The sequence below is a fragment of the Hyperoodon ampullatus genome, assembly GCF_949752795.1.
Source record: "Hyperoodon ampullatus genome assembly, chromosome: 15".
NCBI lineage: Eukaryota > Metazoa > Chordata > Mammalia > Artiodactyla > Ziphiidae > Hyperoodon > Hyperoodon ampullatus.
Genome location: NC_136928.1, coordinates 43,366,788 through 43,389,582, shown reverse-complemented (window position 1 = coordinate 43,389,582; position 22,795 = coordinate 43,366,788). Strand labels below are relative to the sequence as shown.

Below are 22,795 nucleotides of genomic sequence, written 5' to 3'. Positions count from 1 at the left end.
GTGTAGGAATGCAAGACATTTCTGTGCATTAATTTTGTATCCTGGTACTTTACCAAATTCATTGATTAGCTCCAGTAGTTTTCTGGTAGCATCTTTAGGATTCTCTATGTATAGTATCATGTCATCTGCAAACAGTGACAGCTTTACTTCTTCTTTTCCGATTTGGATTCCTTTTATTTCCTTTTCTTCTCTGATTGCTGGGGCTAAAACTTCCAAAACTATGTTGAATAAGAGTGGTGAGAGTGGGAAACCTTGTCTTGTTCATGATCATAGTGGAAGTGCTTTCAGTTTTTCGCCATTGAGGGCGTTGTTGGCTGTGGGTTTGTCATATATGGCCTTTATTATGTTGACGAAAGTTCCCTCTGTGCCAACTTTCTGCAGGGTTTCTGTCATAAGTGGGTGTTGAATTATATCGAAAGCTTTCTCTGCATCTATTGAGATGATCATATGGTTTTTCTCCTTCAATTTGTTAATATGGTGTATCACATTGATTGATTTGCGTATATTGAAGAATCCTTGCATTCCTGGAATAAACCCCACTTGATCATGGTGTATGATCCTTTTAATGTGCCGTTGGATTCTGTTTGCTAGTATTTTGTTGAGGATTTTTGCATCTATGTTCATCAGTGATATTGGCCTGTAGTCTTCTTTCTTTGTGACATCCTTGTCTGGTTTTGGTATCAGGGTGATGGTGGCCTCATAGAATGAGTTTGGGAGTGTTCCTCCCTCTGCTATACTTTGGAAGAGTTTGAGAAGGATAGGTGTTAGCTCTTCTCTAAATGTTTGGTAGAATTCGCCTGTGAAGCCATCTGGTCCTGGGCTTTTGTTTGTTGGAAGATTTTAAATCACAGTTTCAATTTCATTACTTGTGATTGGTCTGTTCATATTTTCTATTTCTTCCTGATTCAGTCTTGGCAGATTGTGCTTTTCTAAGAATTTGTCCATTTCTTCCAGGTTGTCCATTTTATTGGCATAGAGTTGCTTGTAGTAATCTCTCATGATCCTTTGTATTTCTGCAGTGTCATTTGTTTCTTCTCCTTTTTCATTTCGAATTCTGTTATTTTGAGGCTTCTCCCTTTTTTTCTTGATGAGTCTGGCTAATGTTTTATCAATTTTATTTATCTTCTCAAAGAGCCAGCTTTTAGTTTTATTGATCTTTGCCCTCGTTTCCTTCATTTCTTTTTCATTTATTTCTGATCTGATCCTTATGATTTCTTTCCTTCTGCTAACTTTGGGGTTTTTTGGTTCTTCTTTCTCTAATTACTTTAGGTGCAAGGTTAGGTTGTTTATTCAAGATGTTTCCTGTTTCTTAAGGTAGGGTTGTATTGCTATAAACTTCCCTCTTAAAACTGCTTTTGCTGCATCCCATAGGTTTTGGGTTGTCGTGTCTCCATTGTCATTTGTTCCTAGGTATTTTTTGATTTCCTCTTTGATTTCTTCAGTGATCTCTTGGTTATTAAGTAGTGTATTGTTTAGCCTCCATGTGATTGTATTTTTTACAGATTTTTCCCTGGAATTGATATCTAGTCTCATAACGTTGTAGTCGGAAAAGATACTTGATACAATTTCAACTTTCTTAAATTTACCAAGGCTTGATTTGTGACCCAAGATATGATCTATCCTGGAGAATGTTCCATGAGCACTTGAGAAAAATGTGTATTCTGTTGTTTTTGGATGGAATGTCCTATAAATATCAATGAAGTCCATCTTGTTTAATGTATCATTTAAAGGTTGTGTTTCCTTACTTATTTTCATTTTGGATGATCTGTCCATTGGTGAAAGTGGGGTGTCAAAGTCCCCTACTATGAATGTGTTACTGTCGATTTCCCCTTTTATGGCTGTTAGTATTTGCCTTATGTGTTGAGGTGCTCCTATGTTGGGTGCATAAATATTTACAATTGTTACATCTTCTTCTTGGATCAATCCCTTGATCATTATGTAGTGTCCTTCTTTGTATCTTCTAATAGTCTTTATTTTAAAGTCTATTTTGTCTGATATGAGAATTGCTACTTCAGCTTTCTTTTGGTTTCCATTTGCATGGAATATCTTTTTCTATCCCCTTACTTTCTGTCTGTATGTATGTCTAGGTCTGAAGTGGGTCTCTTGTAGACAGCATATATATGGTTCTTGTCTTTGTATCCATTCAGCCAGTCTGTGTCTTTTGGTGGGAGCATTTAATCTATTTACATTTAAGGTAATTATCAATATGTATGTTCCTATTCCCATTTTCTTAATTGTTTTGGGTTTGTTATTGTAGGTCTTTTCCTTCTCTTGTGTTTCTTGCCTAGAGAAGTTCCTTTAGCATTTTTTGTAAAGCTGGTTTGGTGGTGCTGAACTCTCTCAGATTTTGCTTGTCTGTTAAGGTTTTAATTTCTCCATCAAATCTGAATGAGATCCTTGCTGGGTAGAGTAATCTTGGTTGTAGGTTTTTCTCCTTCATCACTTTAAATATGTCCTGCCAGTCCCTTCTGGCTTGCAGAGTTTCTGCTGAACGATCAGCTGTTAACCTTATGGGGATTCCCTTGTGTGTTATTTGTTGTTTTTCCCTTGCTGCTTTTAATATGTTTTCTTTGTATTTAATGTTTGACAGTTTGATTAATATGTGTCTTTGTATGTTTCTCCTTGGATTTATCTTTTATGGGACTCTCTGTGCTTACTGGACTTGATTAACTATTTCCTTTCCCATATTAGGGAAGTTTTCAACTATAATCTCTTCAAATATTTTCTCAGTCCCTTTCTTTTTCTCTTCTTCTTCTGGAACCCCTATATTCGAATGTTGGTGCATTTAATGTTGTCCCAGAGGTCTCTGAGACTGTCCTCAGTTCTTTTCATTCTTCTTTCTTTATTCTGCTCTGCAGTAGTTATTTCCACTATTTTATCTTCCAGGTCACTTATCCGTTCTTCTGCCTCAGTTATTCTGCTATTGATCCCTTCTAGAGTATTTTTAATTTCATTTATTGTGTTGTTCATCGTTCCTTGTTTCATCTTTAGTTCTTCTAGGTCCTTATTATAGGTTTCTTGCATTTTCTCTATTTCCAAGATTTTGGATCATCTTTACTATCATTATTCTGAATTCTTTTTCAGGTAGACTGCCTATTTCCTCTTCATTTGTTATGTCTGGTGGGTTTTTATCTTGCTCCTTCATGTGCTGTGTGTTTTTCTGTCTTCTCATTTTGCTTTATCTTACTGTGTTTGGGGTCTCCTTTTTGCAGGCTGCAGGTTCATAATTCCCGTTGTTTTTGGTGTCTGTCCCCAGTGGCTAAAGTTGGCTCAGTGGGTTGTGTAGGCTTCCTGGTGGAGGGGACTAGTGCCTGTGTTCTGGTGGATGAGGCTGGATCTTGTCCTTCTGGTGGGCAGGTCCACGTCTGGTGGTGTGTTTTGGCGTGTCTGTGGACTTATGATTTTAGGCAGCCTCTCTGCTAATGGGTGGGGTTGTGTTCGTGTCTTGCTAGCTGTTTGGCATAGGGTGTTCAGTACTGTAGCTTGCTGGTCGTTGAGTGAAGCTGGGTGCTGGTGTTGAGATGGAGATCTCTGGGAGATTTTTGCCGTTTGATGTTACGTGGAGCTGGGAGGTCTCTTGTGGACCAGTGTCCTGAAGTTGGCTCTCCCACCTCAGAGGCACAGCACTGACTGCTGGCTGCCGCACCAAGAGCCTTTCATCCACACAGCTCAGAATAAAAGGGAGAGAAAGACAGAGAAAGAAAGAAAGAGAGAGAGGGAGGGAGAGAGAGAGAGAGAGAAAGAAAGAAAGAAAGAAAGAAAGAGAATATAAAATAAAGTTATTAAAATAAAAAATAATTATTAAGAAAAAAAAATTTTTTTAAGAAAAATAAAAAGAAGGAAACAAAAAAACAGACGGATAGAACCCTAGCACATATGGTGAAAGCAAAGCTATACAGACAAAATCTCACACAGAAGCATGCACATGCACACTCACAAAAAGAGGAAAGGGGAAAAAATAATAAATCTTGCTCTCAAAGATCACCTTCTCAATTTGGGATGATTCGTTGTCTCTTCAGGTATTCCACAGATGCAGGGTACATCAAGTTGATTGTGGAGCTTTAATCCGCTGCTTCTGAGGCTGCTGGGAGAGATTTCCCTTTCTCTTTGTTCGCAGAGCTCCCGGGGCTCAGCTTTGGATTTGGCCCTGCCTCTGAGTGTAGGTCGCCGGAGAGCGTCTGTTCTTCGCTGAGACAGGACGGGGTTAAAGGAGCCGCTGATTCGGGGACTCTGGCTCACTCAGGCTGGGGGGAGGGAGGGGTGCGGATGCGGGGCGAGCCTGCAGTGGCAGAGGCCGGCGTGACGTTACACCAGCCTGAGGCGCGCCGTGCGTTCTCCTGGGGAAGTTGTCCCTGGATCACGGGAACCTGGCAGTGGCGGGCTGCACAGTCTCCCCGGAAGGGAGGTGTGGAGAGTGACCTGTGCTCGCCCACAGGCTTCTTGGTGGCTGCAGGAGCAGCCTTAGCATCTCATGCCCATCTCTGGGGTCCGCGCTTTTAGCCGCAGCTCACGCCCGTCTCTGGAGCTCCTTTAAGCGGCGCTCTTAATCCCCTCTCCTCATGCAGCAGGAAACAAAGAGGGAAGAAAAAGTCTCTTGCCTCTTCGGCAGGTCCAGTCTTTTCCCCGGACTCCCTCCCAGCTAGCCATGGTGCATTAACCCCTTCAGGCTGTGTTCACGCTGCCAACCCCAGTCCTCTCCCTGCACTCCGACGGAAGCCCGAGCCTCAGCTCCCAACCCCGCCCGCCCCGGCGGGTGAGCAGACAAGCCTCTCTGGCTGGTTAGTGCTGGTTGGCACCGATCCTCTGTGCGGGAATCTCTCCGCTTTGCCCTCCACACCCCTGTTGCTGTGCTCTCCTCCGTGGCCCTGAAGCTTCCCCACTCTGCCACCCGCAGTCTCCGCCCGCGAAGAGGCTTCTAGTGTGTGGAAACCTTTCCTTCTTCACGGCTCCCTCCCAGTGGTGCAGGTCCTGTCCCTATCCTTTTGTCTCTGGTTATTCTTTTTTCTTTTGCCCTACCCAGGTACGTGGGGACTTTCTTGCCTTTTGGGAGGTCTGAGGTCTTCTGCCAGCGTTCAGTAGGTGTTCTGTAGGAGTTGTTCCACATGTAGATGTATTTCTGGTGTATCTGTGGGGAGGAAGGTGATCTCCGCATCTTACTCTTCCGCCATCTTCCCAAAGGAATATCACTCAGCCATGAAATCAATGTCATAAGGCCAGTAGCAGCATAATGAGGGGATTTAGGTATGATGATTGTACAATGGAATATCACTCAGCCATGAAATCAATGTCATAAGGCCAGTAGCAGCATAATGAGTGGATTTAGGTATGATGATTCTGGCCCAAGGTGGCCATCCTGGTTTTACATCAACATGATCTCAGGCACAAACCTCCTTGTTTTTCCATTTTGTCTTTAAGTTACTTGTTGAAACACCCGGCCCGCCGTCCGCACGGCTGCCGCGGCTTCGGCCGCCGGGACCCCTCCAGAGCCGGCAGCCTCAGTGAGGCTGCCCTCCCCTCGGGCTCCAGGGCATTTCTGTGATGGCGGAGGGAAGAGACCCCGAGCTGGGAGTTCCAGCTCTGTGGAAACGTGGGCTCCGTTCTGGGCCTCCCATGAGGTTTTGATATAGCAGTCTATATATATACAAGATTGTTTTAAGTTGCTGGTCTCTTAATTTCAAATGCATTTCCAATATCCTGCATTTGTACTCTCCTCATGATTGCTGGTTTTGATATCATATTTGTGTGTGGATGATTTCCTACATTTACTGTACGTTTTTTTGCCTTTACCGGTGAGCTTTCCCATTCGTAATTGTTTTGTTTCTAGTTGTGACCTTTTCTTTTCCGGCTAGAGAATTTCCTTTAGCATTTGTTGTAAAGCTGGTTTGGTGGTGCTGAATTCTCTTAGTCTTTGCTTGTTTGTAAAGCTTTTGATTTCTCCACTGAATCTGAATGAGAGCCTTGCTGGGTAGAGTATTCTTGTAGGCTCTAGGTTCTTGCCTTTCATCACTTTAAATATATCATGCCATGCCCTCCTTTTTCAGGTAAATTGACTTCTTTTTCAGGTAGATTGACTTCTTTTTCAGGTAGATTGACCACCTCTACTTCACTTAGTTGTTCTTCTTGGGTTTTATCTTGTTCCTTCATCTGGAATATATTTCTCTGCCATCTCATTTTGTCTAACTTTCTGTGTTTGTGGTCTCTGTTCCTCAGGCTGCAGGATTGTAATTCTTGCTTCTGGTGTCTGCCCATTGGTGGGTGAGGTTGGTCCAGGGGCTTGTGGAAGCTTTCTTGTAGGAGGGATTAGTGCCTGCCCACTGGTGGGTGGAGCTGCATCTTATCCCTCTGATGTGCAGGGCCGTGTCAAGGGGTGAATTCATAGACGACTGTTGGCTCAGGACAACTTTAGGCAGCCTGTCTGCTGATGGGCGGGGCTGTGTTTCCCCCCTACCCCCACCACTGGTTGTTTGGCCTGAGGCATCCCAGCACTGGAGCCTACAAGCTGTTTGGTAGGGCCAGATCTCGGTGCCAAAATGGCAACATCTGGGAGAGCTCATGCCAATAAATATTCCCTGGGGCCTCTGCTACCAGTGTCCTTGCCCCCACAGTGAGCCATAGCCAACCACTGCCTCCCCAGGAGACCCTCCAAAACCTGCAGGTAGGTCTGGCCCAGGATCCTGTGGAGTCACTGCTTTGCCCTGGGTCCCAGTGCATGTGAAACCTTGTCTGCACCCTCTAAGAGTGGAGTCTCTGTTTCCCCCAGTTGTGTGGAGCTCCTGCACTCAAGTCCCACTGGCCTTCAAAGCAAATGCTCTGGGGGCTCCTCCTCCCAATGCCAGACCCCCAGGCTGGAGAGCCTGACATGGGCTCAGATCTCACTCCTGTGGGAGAACCTCTGTGATATAATTATTTTCCAACTTTTGGTCTCCCATCCAGTGGGTATGGCACTTGATTGTATCATGAACGTGCCCCTGCTACTGTCTTGTTGTGGCTTCTTTTTTGTCTTTGGGTGTGGAATATCTTTTTTGGTAGGTTCAAGTCTTTTTTGTAGGTGGTTGTTCAGCAGTTAGTTGTGATTTTGGTGTTTTCATGAGAGTGAGCTCAAGTCCTTCTACTCTACCATCTTGTCTCCTGCTCATACCTTGCATTTTGGATATTACTGTTTCTGCTGTTCCGTGATCCCATTATATCTTATCTTAGAAAATGGTTGAATTGGACTGGATCAATACATGAATTTCCTGTTGTTTTGCTGATGAACTGTACACTTTCCAGTTAGGAGTAGATTGTAAAAAGTACAATGCTATCTAGTGAGAACTGTAATTTTAAGAGCCTAGAATGTTTTAATGAAATACTGCTTTTAGAACACTGTTCTCCCAGACTCCATAATTTGTATCACACAGTTTTACTCTTTATTGTTGAGGACAGTGTGAATTATTATTGGTTGCTTATGGGCAAATGTTTATTTTCAAGATTATTTTAGTTGCTAAAATACTTAGCCCCTAGCACTAATTTGTATAATCAGTGCTTTGTAGTCTGCAAAATGATCGTCCATATATTATCTTAATTGACCTCACAACAGAACTGAGATGGTGTCATTCATTCATTTTCGAGATGATGAGGTTAAGGTTAGAGATGCTAAGACTTGCCTGAGCTCGCATAGATAAAATGGGTACTTGGACCTTATTCATACTTGGTCCTTAGACCAAGTGTTCTTTCTTCAGCGCTGTTTCTGTGGTCATTAATTATTCCTTTCTACCTAATCAAAGGTCCTCCTTCTTTGTCTGATGATTGGAGCAATAGCTTCCTACTTGATGAGAAGTTAGCAGCCTCTTTCTCTAGTCTAGTCTCTGCCCCTACAATTGGTCCTTCTTTCTATTAGAGCTTCACAGAATGTGGTCCATGGACCACCTGCATCAGAGTCTCCTGGGCTGTGTTTTAAAATGCATGTGCCTGGACCTAATTTCTGATCCACTAAATCAGAATCTCTGACATGGGCTAGGGGAATATGCACTTTAAACAATTGCCATTCTCTTTGTTTTCATTGTAAAGGTATCTCAAAAGTGTGTTATTAGCATTGTGGAGAGCCACCAAAAATTTGATCAAAAAACTATCCTAAATCATCACAGTTTATTTTCCTTGGATGGACAAAGTTAAAAATGTGATACCAGTTCTCAATGATTGTGGTTAATTATTACTTATTCATTCAGGACTAAGGTAAGTAGATACAAGGTGCTAAAATGTGTTTTAGCAATTCCTGACTCATCTCCATAGCCAAATACTCCATTTGGGTAGGTAACATTGTGCTCTGAATGTTAGGATAGAGTCTTGGCAATTGGACAGTACCTGAAAGAAGGCAAAAACACATGAATGATCAACAGAGCAACTTTTTATCTTTTTAAACAGATTTTTGATATTTCCTGGGATCCATATCAGCCAAACAGAGTGGTTAGCTGTGGAGTGAAACATATAAAGGTAAAGTAGTTATTATAAAGAAATTTTGGTACCTTGTATGAAAATAATTCCAGATGTTTATATATATAATTTGGTGTTGAGAAACTGCTTGACTTTACCTTTTTTCCCCTTAAATTTGGAGGCTTCTTACCTGCACCTCTGATCCCAGAGCACACTAACATCAGCTGATGGGCCTCCCTTTTAGAAATGCAGTATAACAACAATCAAGCGAAGTGCTCAGCAGGCAGCTGAAAAGGAAACTTTATGTTAATTAAATATTATACAGAAGACAGAAGACTCATAATACTTTTAGGATTGCATGTTTTAAAACAGTTCTGATTTTAATTTTGTGAATTAAGTTTTTTCATTATGAATGTTTATACATATTGCATGTCAAAACTTTTTGATATGTCAAAACTTTTTGATATGTTGGTATGTTCTTTTAGAAGAAAGATGCCATGTTGTGTTGGACCTAGAAGGGAGGGATACAGAGTACAAACCTACCTGGGCCATTGGCTTTTAAATGCCTATCTTCCTGTAGACTACACAGCCTGGAATACTACTAGTGGAGCAGGACCTGCCTCTGTCTATTTGCTCCTCTCTATTTTGTTACACAGGTAGCAAAATTAACACCATAGACATCCTTTCCTCTGACATAGCAAAAATTTCTCCTGGACACTGGGATACGGCCCAGGATCTTCTGTCTATAGGTTTGTAGATAATACAAGTTAAAGTCCATAAAGAAAAGAGTGTAAGGGTTACTTGCTTGAACAGAGTGTGTGTGGATCTCTGCTGCTACAAAAATGGTGCATTTCTGTGTGAACAGAGGAAATGTCTGTGTTACTCCTCCAACCAACTCCTTCTGTTTCCCAGTTCTTTTGTTCTTCTTTTAGTCTAGTTTTTCATGATCCTTCCCATTATTCCTACTTAATGGTTAGAAAGGGACACATGATAAAATGCTCAGAAATAAACATAACAAGAAATATGCAAGACCTAATTTTAAAACTATTATAAAACTTTATAGAGGAATGTAAAAGAAGACTTGGGCAAATGGAGAGAGACAACTTTGATTCCAGACATGAAGTGTAAAAATGATAAATGCATTATTTATCTCCAAGTTAATTTATATTTAATACAAGTTCAATTAAAGTCTTTATAAGCTTTATTGTTATCTGACAGCATCTCCCTTTAAGTTATTCTAAGTTAATCTATGAGAATGAAAGAGAACCAAGAACTTCGGCACAAAAAAGAATAATGAAAAGGAAAATGCACTACTATTTACTAAAGCATAGTATGAAGTTTCAAAAATTAAAATGGTACAAGACTGGGGTAAGAATAAATAAACACCAACAAAAAAGACACTGAGCTGAGAAATAGACCTTAATATGTATGACAATTTAGGATATAATAATAGTACGTCTGACAAGTGGGCACTAGAAAAATTTATTATTCTAGTTGTATGTCATTACTTTATAGCATATACTAAAATAAATTATTTATGAATTAAAGAGTTAAATGTTAAAAAACTATAAAATAGAAGAATATATATGTAAATATTTAATTTCTCTCAAGTTGGAGAAAGGTGTTTCTAAATGTAAAAGCAAATAAAGAAACCATAAAGGTGTTTGACACAAATAACCAACAAACAGTGTACAGTAAGGAATAGAAGGGAGTTTTATTTCAGCCAAGCTGAGGACTAGCCCAGGAGTGCAGTCTCCACCAAGGAAGAAAGCACTCTGGAGAAACATGGTTTTCAACACAGTTTTATATTTTCTCTGAACAAAGAACATACATACATCAAACATGACAGGGTACATTCCTTCAAGCTTTCAACAGAGATGTGTAGTTTCAGATTAGCACATACACAGAGAGTCAGCATGACCTTGACCTCTGGGAAGGGAACTTTGTCTTCGAAGGAGTACTAACATGGGCATCATGGAAGGGTAGGCATTTACTCCTATGTTCAAAGAGGACATTCTTTACTTCTGGATAATGCATTCTTTTCTTTAATGGTTAAAGCAAATGTACAATGTATGTTTGACAGGCCATAAGTCAGGCTGTTCTAGTTCACATAAAATTCAGGCCAAATCACGTATAAGCCAGAATGGCTTCCCCACACCCTAATAGGTGAAAATTTCTTCCATCAAAGGATAATACTATAGATTCAACTATATAAATATTAAAATATTCTGTTTACCTTCCCACTACCCCCAAGAAACAAAAGAGGCAGACCACAAACTAGCGAAGTATAGGCAACAAGCATAGAATGGCTTGTTCTTGAAATATAAAGGATTCTAGCAAATCTATAGAATGGACAAAGAACATCCACAATATTTTTATTATTGTCAATTGTCTGCTAATACACACATGAAAATGCTAACTCTCATTAATAATTAAGGAATAGATATTTTAAAATAACAATGTTTTTAATATATCAAAATGATGATTAAAATGTATCCAGTATTGGGAAAGATTTGGGGAATGAACACTCTCAAACCTTGCTGGTGGAAGGGTAAATGAGTATAGTCTTTCAGTCTAGAAATTTGGCAATACCTGTCAATTACCTTAGAAATGTTGATACCCGTTGAAACAATAATTTCATCCCAATTTTAGTATATGTGCTGCCAAAGTAAGCACAGCCAGTAATTTCATATCTTATAATTTATCCCAAGGAAATTCTTACGAGTATGAACCAAGCACTGGTTCATTGCTGAGTAACTTATCAATAGCAAATAAAGCCAAACAAAAGACGACCTGAAACCCCCTAACTTCCCTCAGGTGGTTAAATAAAATATGGTATATCCAGATGAAGAAATACTGTGCAATCGTAAGTCATGTTTTAGAGGATTATTTAATATTGGACATATTTAAGATCTATTTACAGTCTACTTCTAGGTGGGATAAATTTGTGGCTTTGATTTTTTTACTTTAAAAGTATATTTTTGTGTAGGAAGTAAATTGGAAGGCTCTTCCAAAACATTAAACAGTTATCTTGGGTAGTGAGTTGATAGTTTTTAAATTTTCCCTTTATTTTAAAATTATTTTACAATAACATGCATTTCTTCCAAAATAAGAAAAAAGTAATGGAAAAACGGGGGACAAAAAGATAAGTCTATAGGTTCTACTCTTCACAGGTGTCACATGTCCTTAGGGCTTCATAAACATTTTATAATCCTTATGCAGAGAGCTGATTTTAACCTGAGACTATGTTTGCTGAAATGAAGGCACTTTTTGCTTCAACAGTAGTTGGATGATCCTTCCTCATAATTTATACAATCCAACTGAAAGACTAGAAAACTCATTAAATTTGATAAACATTAGTTGAGTTTGTAACATGTGATAGAATAAAAACTGACCAGATTTTCAATTTGCTTAAAACTGAGCAATTAAAACATTGAAATAGAACATTCTGTAAGAGAGGCAAAATCAAAATTCTCTAGGGATAACAGAGAGATCCCAACTGGTTAGAGGAATGTTAAGTGTTTCAGGAAGGGATGCTATTTGAGCTGAGCCTTAATGGATAGGTGAGTTTGGTAGGGTGAGCTTGGAAGGCAGCAGAACCCAGGGGAGGTGTTGCCCTTTAGTCAGGAGTTAATAGGCAGGGACTGGGCACCCATCGAATCATAGGTCTGGAGAGCAGAAGGGTCCTTGACCCATTAACGTGTTCACAGATTATCAACTTTTTCATCACCAAAGAACATCTTAATTTTCTTTCCAAGGGAACAAATATTTTGAAAAATTTTGGCCATGAAATACATGGTAGCCATTACATCTTAATTCCCTTAACAGTTTTTAATTAACCAAGGAAATATATCTGCTAACATGAGTTTCTGATCATAACATATGGAAGAGGCACTGAGTTGTTCTTTCAGCCACAAGCAAAGAAATACATGAGCTCAAGATGAGCCAGATTCTATTATTCCACGGTGGCTCTCTGGAAGTCTGGGACCGTGACCAGGGAGCCTTCAGCCAACTTGCATATTCCACAGTGAGGAAGCCAAGACCTAGGAGGTTGTTTGACTTTGAATCCTGGTTCTGTCTCCCTCTACTTGATTCTGGGAAAGCTATTTTATCTCTGAGACTGAATTTCTTTCTTTCCCAAAAAAACAAAAACAAAAAAGACAGGATAAAAAGGGGGTGGGGATAGCTACCTCCTGAATTTAAGAGTTACATTAAACAGTGTATGGAACCAATAGGGGCACAATAATATTAATTTCTTTTCCCATTTCCTAGGACTACAAAAATAGTGGCACAGATAAGATTTAAACTCCATTTCTGGCTCCCTTTGACAAGCTCTTTTCTCTTAGCAATTATTTCTTTAATGATCTATCTTGGCTTAAGTCCCCACCCCCAAACCAGATTATCAAAGATAATAGATTAACTGCTTTAATTGATAGATTCGTCCAGTTTCTTTCCATCTTCGGTTAACTCTTTTAATGAGTTGATTCTAAAAGCACAGACAGATAAAACCCTGGAACCTCATTTGAAAATACTAAGAGCTGTTTGTCCTTTTAAATTTGTTAATTGTGTTTCGGCAGACCTAGGCATTTTTTCTAAGCAAAAACAAGCATTTTTACCTCAAATGGAAGAATCTGCAAATGCAGATTCTTTATTAATTATGTCCTTCTTTATTCTTTATTAATTTTGTTTAGAAGGAAATCCACAAAAAATTTCAGCAGGCTTTAACAAATTATTTTCACTATCTGTATTTTCTACATCCAATTCCAGGACCCCCACCTTTTTTCTCCAAAGCTGCCTAACATCAAACGAATCATTCTAGTCACAAGGTGAATGCAGAATCTCTGATGCACTCCAAGAATTTTTTTTTTTTTTTTTTTTTTTTTTTCCAATACGCGGGCCTCCCACTGTTGTGGCCTCTCCTGTTGCGGAGCACAGGCTCCGGACGCACAGGCTCAGCGGCCATGGCTCACGGGTCCAGCCTCTCCGCGGCATGTGGGATCTTCCCGGACCGGGGCACGAACCCTTGTCCCCTGCATCGGCAGGCGGACTCTGAACCATGGCGTCACCAGGGAAGCCCCCAAGAAAATATTTTTATGTGAAATTTTTGTAGCTAGGGTAAAATCCTTTCTCATTTTGCAATCCCCAGTGTTCGGCAAACAGGCAAATTATGATTATCTGAAATGAATGCTTGAAAAACAGTAGCAGTTGAACATTTTCTGCTTGGTTGGTTTTACAGGAAATGAGCCTACCAGGTTTGTTGACTGTTATTGTTCTTTCTCCATTCTCTAGTCACAGACAGAAGGGACCTCAGGGATTACTTAGGGCCAGATGAGCTCCCAAGTACCTGCCAATTCTAACAGAATTTGCATTACAATTTGTGAATGGAGATTGGAGAAGATAAACAATGTCTTTTCATTTGATGTGGAGTTAATGGTGTGTTGCTAAATCTGTCACTGTTTTCCAAACATGAAGTGCTTTTCAAGAAGAGATAATGTCTCAGATTTGCCATTTTCTGCAGAAAATCTCATGCCTATCCTGTCATTACAGCTATATATGCCTTTTTAGAGAATCATCTGATTATCTGGAATGTTTCATGTTGACATTATGCCATTTGACTGGGTGATTTCATCAGAAAAATCTTTGTGTAGGGATAAGTCTCTCTTTTTTGTGGTTGTCCATCTAGAAATATTTCAACAACTCAGCCTAAAGTACACATCCCAAGTTAAAGGGATAATAATTACCAAATTGTTACACTTCCTTTAATTTTCATGCATGGGGAAATATAGAAGGATAAATGTCTGCCTTAAGTATCACCATGTAACAGCAAGTTCTTTGACATGTAGGTACAACCAGTTGTTTATGTCTCATAGTTTGTTCAGGTTTGTTCAGGTTCAAAGTTAATACTTAAGTGTTTTCCCAAAGCATATACCTAACTATCTTTCCCCAGATTGGTCTTATTCTTTTGATGTATACTTTAGTGCCTTTTTGTAAAAACAGTGATAGCCAAAGAAGCAAACCATCAGAGTTGATACTTAATGAGAGAAGAATCTTGTATAGTCTCAAATGATGGCACATCTTTTTCTCATTCTCCCCAAGGGCCACCACCTCCACAGCTGCCCGAGTCTGGTCCTCCTGAGGGGTGCACCCATCTAGAACTGCTTCCTCGAATACCTGAGAGGACTGTCATTTTTCCTCTCCTGCAAGCACAGAATATTAGGGTTGTCACTAATTTTTCCTCACACATTTCCTGTCACTTGGATTCACCTAACGCTGCTCTCCTAAACCACAATGCAATTTCTTCCTTACCACTGATCCAAATCCTATTCTGGCTCATTCCAGTTAATTCAACATGGTTCTCTATCTTCGAATTTCCTTACCACTTGTATGCAGTCTGAATATGTTGCCTTAAAATGATCTTTTTTTGTCTTATATGTATCTTCTTCATTGGATTTAAAGTTCTCAAGGCAAATATTTCAATACTTTCTCATGTATAACCCCTGGTGAACCTTTGGCAAGTCACTTATGCCTTCTTTCTCTCCCTTCCAAATGGGTGTAATAATAATATCTGCCTTAGCCTATTCGTAAGGGTATTATGAAGATCAAGTAACTAAACACATGTAAAGAGCCTTTATAAATTGTGAGAGGCTACGTACATGGCAGTAGAATTATACCAGTTCACATACTGAAAAAAAATATGTCAGAGTGAAATACTTAATTTCTACATAACTGTGGGAGTTTCCCTGCTGCTGTCTATAAAGCAGCTCAACCTTTATGCTTATGGTCTCCCTCATGATAAATTATGCAACTAAAACTGAAAAGCCTAGTCAATTATTTGGCTATATGAAATATAACTTATATTTAGAAACATTTCTGAGTAATGTTTCTACAGTGAATATTTATGTAATTTTTAGTTAGAAATTATTTCTATTTTTTTTTTTTTTTTTTTTTTTTTTTTTTTTGTGGTACGCGGGCCTCTCACTGTTGTGGCCTCTCCCGTTGCGCGAGCTCAGCGGCCATGGCTCACGGGCCCAGCCGCTCTGCAGCATGTGGGATCTTCCCGGACCGGGGCATGAACCCATGTCCCCTGCATCGGCAGGTGGACTCTCAACCACTGCGCCACCAGGGAAGCCCTAGAAATTATTTCTAAATGCATATATATATGCAACAAAAATACCTAGAAGATATATCAACATGTTAACAGGAGGTTGTGAATAATTCCAGTTTTCCTCTTTTCACTTTTCTCTGTTTCTAAACTTCTCTACAGTGAACCTATACTAGTGCTATAACTTGACAAGAAATTAAACAAAAAAATGAACATTAAACATTTAGCAAAGTTTTGGAATGTTGGAACTTTGTAAGTTTAAAAAATATTGTTATAAGTTTTTTTTTTTTACTGCTAGTAGTTGGCTAAAATGTTTTGCAGTTCTCTGCCATTATAACAAAACAAGTTAAATTATGTGTATCTAGTGCACCTATAGCAAATTATGTAAAATGTATTGAAACATTAGCAAATAAATACCAATAATGAGATGCATCAGAATACTCTTTTTTTTTTGGATCTATTTTATCACTTATTTTCTAGTTTTGGACACTCTGTGGAAATGCCCTGACTGCAAAAAGAGGGATATTTGGCAAAACAGGGGATCTTCAGACCATCCTTTGCCTTGCATGTGCCAAAGAAGACATCACCTACTCTGGTGCTTTAAATGGCGACATCTATGTCTGGAAAGGGCTCAATTTAGTCCGCACAATTCAAGGAGCACATAGTGTAAGTATTCCCGTATAGAAATTTGGGAATGACTTATTAAATAAGTTAAAGTCACAAATCTCTGTATTTTTTCCCTGTTACTTTAGGATCAGCCACTTCTGCTGAACACTCACTAAATATTCATGAACGATTTCCCTAATTATTTTTGTTCACCTGGAAGAAATTAATATTTCAAAAGCTTAATAACTTAATTAGCTTTTGTCTCAATTATCGACTGACTGATTAGTGTTGTAATTCAGCAGCAGCAGCTTGACAGAACCTAGAAGTATTTCATGGTCAGTTTCATCTTCTAGACCAGCATTTCTTTTTTTTTTTTTTTTTTTTTTTTTTGCAGTATGCAGGCCTCTCACTGTTGTGGCCTCTCCCGTTGCGGAGCGCAGGCTCCAGACGCGCAGGCTCAGTGGCCATGGCTCATGGGCCCAGCCGCTCCGCGGCATGTGGGATCTTCCCGGACTGGGGCATGAACCCATGTCCCCTGTATCGGTAGGCGGACTCTCAACCACTGCGCCACCAGGGAAGCCCGCGACCAGCATTTCTTTTTTTTAAAATTTAATTTAATTTAATTTATTTTTATACAGCAGGTTCTTATTGGTTATCTATTTTATACATATTAGTGTATATATGTCAATCCCAATCTCCCAATTCATCACACCACCAACAACAACCCCCTCTCCCGCCCGCTTTCCCCCCTTGGTGTCCATACATTTGTTCTCTACACCTGTGTCTCTATTTCTGCCTTGCAAACAGGTTCATCTGTACCATTTTTCTAGATTCCACATATATGCGTTAATATACAATATTTGTTTTTCTCTTTCTGACTTACTTCACTCTGTATGACAGTCTCTGGGTCCATCCATGTCTCTACAAATGACCCAATTTCATTCCTTTTTATGGCGGAGTAATATTGCATTGTATATATGTACCACATCTTCTTTATCCATTTGTCTGTCGATGGGCACTTAGGTTGCTTCCATGACCTGGCTATTGTAAATAGTGCTGCAATGAACATTAAGGTGCATATGTCTTTTTTTTTTATTCTTTATTGGAATATAATTGCTTTACAATGGTGTGTTAGTTTCTGCTTTACAACAAAATGAATCAGTTATACATATACATATGTTCCCATATCTCTTCCCTCTTGCATCTCCCTCCCTCCCACCCTACCTATCCCACCTCTCTAGGTGGTCACAAAGCACCGAGCTGATCTCCCTGTGCTATGTGGATGCTTCCCACTAGCTATCTATTTTACGTTTGGTAGTGTATATATGTCCATGCCACTCTCTCACTTTGTCACAGCTTACCCTTCCCCCTCCCCATATCCTCAAGTCCATTCTCTAATAGGTCTGTGTCTTTATTCCTGTCTTACCCCTAGGTTCTTCATGACATTTTTTTTTCTTAGATTCTATATATATGTGTTAGCATACGGTATTTGTCTTTCTCTTTCTGACTTACTTCACTCTGTATGACAGACTCTAGGTCCGTCCACCTCACTACAAATAACTCAATTTCGTTTCTTTATATGGCTGAGTAATAGTCCATTGTATATATATGCCACATCTTCTTTATCCATTCATCTGTTGATGGACACTTAGGTTGCTTCCATGTCCTGGCTGTTGTAAATAGAGCTGCAATGAACATATTGGTACATGACACTTCTTGAATTATGGTTTTCTCAGGGTATATGCCCAGTAGTGGGATTGCTGGGTTATGGTAGTTCTATTTGTAGTTTCTTAAGGAACCTCCACCATACTGTTCTCCATAGTGGCTGTACCAGTTCACATTCCCACCAGCAGTGCAAGAGTGTTCCCTTTTCTCCACACTCTCTCCAGCATTTATTGTTTCTAGATTTTTTGATGACGGCCATTCTGACTGGTGTGAGATGATATCTCATTGTAGTTTTGATTTGCATTTCTCTAATGATTAATGATGTTGAGCATTCTTTCATGTGTTTGTTGGCAGTCTGTATCTCTTCTTTGGAAAAATGTCTATTTAGGTCTTCTGCCCATTTTTGGATTGGGTTGTTTGTTTTTTAGTTATTGAGCTGCATGAGCTGCTTGTAAATTTTGGAGATTAATCCTTTGTCACTTGCTTTGTTTGCAAATATTTTCTCCCATTCTGAGGGTTGTCTTTTGGTCTTGTTTATGGTTTCCTTTGCTGTGCAAAATCTTTGAAGTTTCATTAGGTCCCATTTGTTTATTTTTGTTTTTATTTCCATTTCTCTAGGAGGTGGGTCCAAAAGGATCTTGCTGTGATTTATGTCATAGAGTGTTCTGCCTATGTTTTCCTCTAAGAGTTTGATAGTTTCTGGCCTTACATTTAGGTCTTTAATCCATTTTGAGCTTATTTTTGTGTATGGTGTTAGGGAGTGGAAGATTTTTAATCACAGTTTCAATTTCAGTGCTTGTGATTGGTCTGTTCATATTTTCTATTTCTTCCTGATTCAGTCTTGGCAGGTTGTGCATTTCTAAGAATTTGTCCATTTCTTCCAGGTTGTCCATTTTATTGGCATAGAGTTGCTTGTAGTAGTCTCTCATGATCTTTTGTATTTCTGCAGTGTCAGTTGTTACTTCTCCTTTTTCATTTCTAATTCTATTGATTTGAGTCTTCTCCCTTTTTTTCTGGATGAGTCTGGCTAATGGTTTATCAATTTTGTTTATCTTCTCAAAGAACCAGCTTTTAGTTTTATTGATCTTTGCTATTGTTTCCTTCATTTCTTTTTCATTTATTTCTGATCCGATCTTTATGATTTCTTTGCTTCTGCTAACTTTGAGGTTTTTTTGTTCTTCTTTCTCTAATTGCTTCAGGTGCAAAGTTAGGTTGTTCATTCGAGATGTTTCCTGTTTCTTAAGGTAGGGTTGTATTGCTATAAACTTCCCTCTTAGAACTGCTTTTGCTGCATCCCATAGGTGTTGGGTCGTCGTGTCTCCATTGTCATTTGTTTCTAGGTATTTTTTGATTTCCTCTTTGATTTCTTCAGTGATCACTTCATTATTAAGTAGTGTACTGCTTAGCCTCCATGTGTTTGTATTTTTTACAGATCTTCTCCTGTAATTGAAATCTAGTCTCATAACATTGTGGTTGGAAAAGGTACTTTATACAATTTCAATTTTCTTAAATTTACTAAGGCTTGATTTGTGACCCAAGATATGATCTATCCTGGAGAATGTTCCATGAGCACTTGAGAAAAATGTGTATTCTGTTCTTTTTGGATGGAATATCCTATAAATATCAATTAAGTCCATCTTGTTTAATGTATCACTTAAAGCTTGTGTTTCCTTATTTATTTTCATTTTGGATGATCTGTCCATTGGTGAAAGTGGGGTGTTAAAGTCCCCTACTATGAATGTGTTACTGTCGATTTCCCCTTTTATGGCTGTTAGTATTTGCCTTATTTATTGAGGTGCTCATATGTTGGGATAAATATTTACAATTGTTATATCTTCTTCTTGGATCGATCCCTTGATCATTATGTTGTGTCCTTCTTTCTCTCATCTAATAGTTTTTATTTTAAAATCTATTTTGTCTGATATGAGAATTCCTACTCCAGCTTTCTTTTGGTTTCCATTTGCATGGAATATCTTTTTCCATCCCCTTACTTTCAGTCTGTATGTGTCTCTAGGTCTGAAGTGGGTCTCTTTTAGACAGCATATATATGGTTCTTGTTTTTGTATCCATTCAGCCAGTCTGTGTCTTTTGGTGGGAGCATTTAATCCATTTACATTTAAGGTAATTATCGATATGTATGTTCCTATTCCCATTTTCTTAATTGTTTTGGGTTCATTATTGTAGGTCTTTTCCTTCCCTTGTGTTTCTTGCCTAGAGAAGTTCCTTTAGCATTTTTTGTAAAGCTGGTTTGGTGGTGCTGAACTCTCTCAGCTTTTGCTTGTCTGTTAAGGTTTTAATTTCTCCATCAAATCTGAATGAGATCCTTGCTGGGTAGAGTAATCTTGGTTGTAGGTTTTTCTCCTTCATCACTTTAAATATGTCCTGCCAGTCCCTTCTGGCTTGCAGAGTTTCTGCTGAATGATCAGCTGTTAACCTTATGGGGATTCCCTTGTGTGTTATTTGTTGTTTTTCCCTTGCTGCTTTTAATATGTTTTCTTTGTATTTAATGTTTGACAGTTTGATTAATATGTGTCTTTGTATGTTTCTCCTTGGATTTATCTTTTATGGGACTCTCTGTGCTTACTGGACTTGATTAACTATTTCCTTTCCCATATTAGGGAAGTTTTCAACTATAATCTCTTCAAATATTTTCTCAGTCCCTTTCTTTTTCTCTTCTTCTTCTGGAATCCCTATAATTTGAATGTTGGTGTGTTTAATGTTGTCCCAGAGGTCTCTGAGACTGTCCTCAGTTCTTTTCATTCTTTTTTCTTTATTCTGCTCTGCAGTAGTTATTTCCACTATTTTATCTTCCAGGTCACTTATCCGTTCTTCTGCCTCAGTTATTCTGCCATTGATCCCATCTAGAGTATTTTTAATTTCATTTATTGTGTTGTTCATCGTTCCTTGTTTCATCTTTAGTTCTTCTAGGTCCTTGTTAACTGTTTCTTGCATTTTCTCTCTTCTATTTCCAAGATTTTGGATCATCTTTACTATCATTATTCTGAATTCTTTTTCAGGTAGACTGCCTATTTCCTCTTCATTTGTTAGGTCTGGTGGGTTTTTAATCTTGCTCCTTTATCTGCTCTGTGTTTTTGTCTTCTCATTTTGCTTATCTTACTGTGTTTGGGGTCTCCTTTTTGCAGGCTGCAGGTTCATAATTCCCGTTGTTTTTGGTGTCTGTCCCCAGTGGCTAAAGTTGGTTCAGTGGGTTGTGTAGGCTTCCTGGTGGAGGGGACTAGTGCCTGTGTTCTGGTGGATGAGGCTGGATCTTGTCTTTCTGGTGGGTAGGTCCACGTCTGGTGGTGTGTTTTGGGTTGTCTATGGACTTATTATGATTTTAGGCAGCCTCTCTGCTAATGGGTGGGGTTGTGTTCCTGTCTTGCTAGTTGTTTGGCATAGGGTGTCCAGCACTGTAGCTTGCTGGTCATTGAGTGAAGCTTCAACCAGCATTTCTTAAATGTTAATGTGCCTACGAGTCTCCTGGAGATCTTGTTAAAATGCAGGCTGTCAGTATCACTGATGAACATACATGCAAAAATCCTCAGCAAAATACTAGCAAACAGAATCCAATAGCACATTAAAAGGATCATACACCATGATCAAGTGGGATTTATCCCAGGAATGCAAGGATTCTTCAACATACGCAAATCCATCAATGTGATAAATCATATTAACAAATTGAAGGAGAAAAACCATATGATCATCTCTATAGATGCAGAAGAAGCTTTCAACAAAATTTAACACCGATTTATGATAAAAACTCTCCAGACAGTGCACACAGAGGAAACTTACCTCAATATAATAAAGGCCATATATGACAAACCCACAGCCAACATCATTCTCAATGGTGAAAAACTGAAACCATTTCCACTAAGATCAGGAAAAAGACAAGGTTGCCCACTCTCATCACTATTATAAAACATAGTTTTGGAAGATTTAGCCAATGCAGTCAGAGAAGAAAAAGAAAGAAAAGGAACCCAAATCAGAAAAGAAGAAGTAAAACTGTCACTATTTGCAGATGACATGATACTATACATAGGGAATCCAAAAGATGCTACCAGAAAACTACTAGAGCTAATCAATGAACTTGTTCAAGTGGCAGGATAGAAAATTAATGCACAGAAATCTCTTGCATTCCTATACACTAAGATGAAAAATCTGAAAGACAAATTGAAACACTCCCATTTACCACTGCAACAAAAAGAATAAAATACCTAGGAATAAACCTACCTATGGAGACAAAAGACCTGTATGCAGAAAACTATAAGACACTGATGAAAGAAATTAAAGATGATACAAACAGATGGGGAGATACACCATGTTCTTGGATTGGAAGAATCAATATAGTGAAAATGACTATACTACCCAAAGCAATCTACAGATTCAGTGCAATCCCTATCAAACTACCAATGGCATTTTTCATAGAAGTAGAACAAAAAACTTCACAATTTGTATGGAAACACAAAAGACCCTGAATAGCCAAAGCAGTCTTGAGAAAGAAAAATGGAGCTGGAGGAATCAGGCTCCCTGACTTCAGACTATACTATAAAGGTACAATAATCAAGACAGTATGATACTGGCACAAAAACAGAAATATAGATCAGTGGAACAGAATAGAAAGGCCAGAGATAAACCCACATACATATGGTCACCTTATCTTTGATAAAGGAGGCAAGAATATACAATGGAGAAAAGACAGCCTCTTCTAGAGAAATGGAAATAAAAACAACAATAAACAAATGGGATCTAATGAAACTTAAAAGCTTTTGCACAGCAAAGGAAACCATAAAGACTATGAAAAGACAACCCTTATAATGGGTGAAAATATTTGCAAATGAATCAACTGACAAAGGATTAATCTCCAGAATATACAAGCAGCTTATGCAGCTCAATATCAAAAAAACAACCCAATCCAAAAATGGGCAGAAGACCTAAATCGACATTTCTCCAGAGAAGATATACAGATTGCCAACAAACCACGAAAGGATGCTCAACATCTTTACATCACTAATC

At 38.9% G+C, this 22,795-nt stretch overlaps 1 protein-coding gene across 3 annotated transcripts in view; it reads left to right on the top strand.

The window, feature by feature from the left end:
• The window catches only part of EML6 (EMAP like 6), a gene marked incomplete at its 5' end in the record, with an annotated part of 331,290 nt that overhangs the window by 151,815 nt on the left and 156,680 nt on the right, over nt 1–22,795 (top strand). For all 3 annotated transcript variants that reach the window (XM_079720647.1, XM_079720646.1, XM_079720645.1), the window contains 2 exons: nt 8,401–8,469; nt 15,992–16,177. In XM_079720647.1, coding sequence (XP_079576773.1) covers nt 8,401–8,469; nt 15,992–16,177 — 255 coding nt within the window. The remainder of the gene's footprint in view (nt 1–8,400; nt 8,470–15,991; nt 16,178–22,795) is intronic.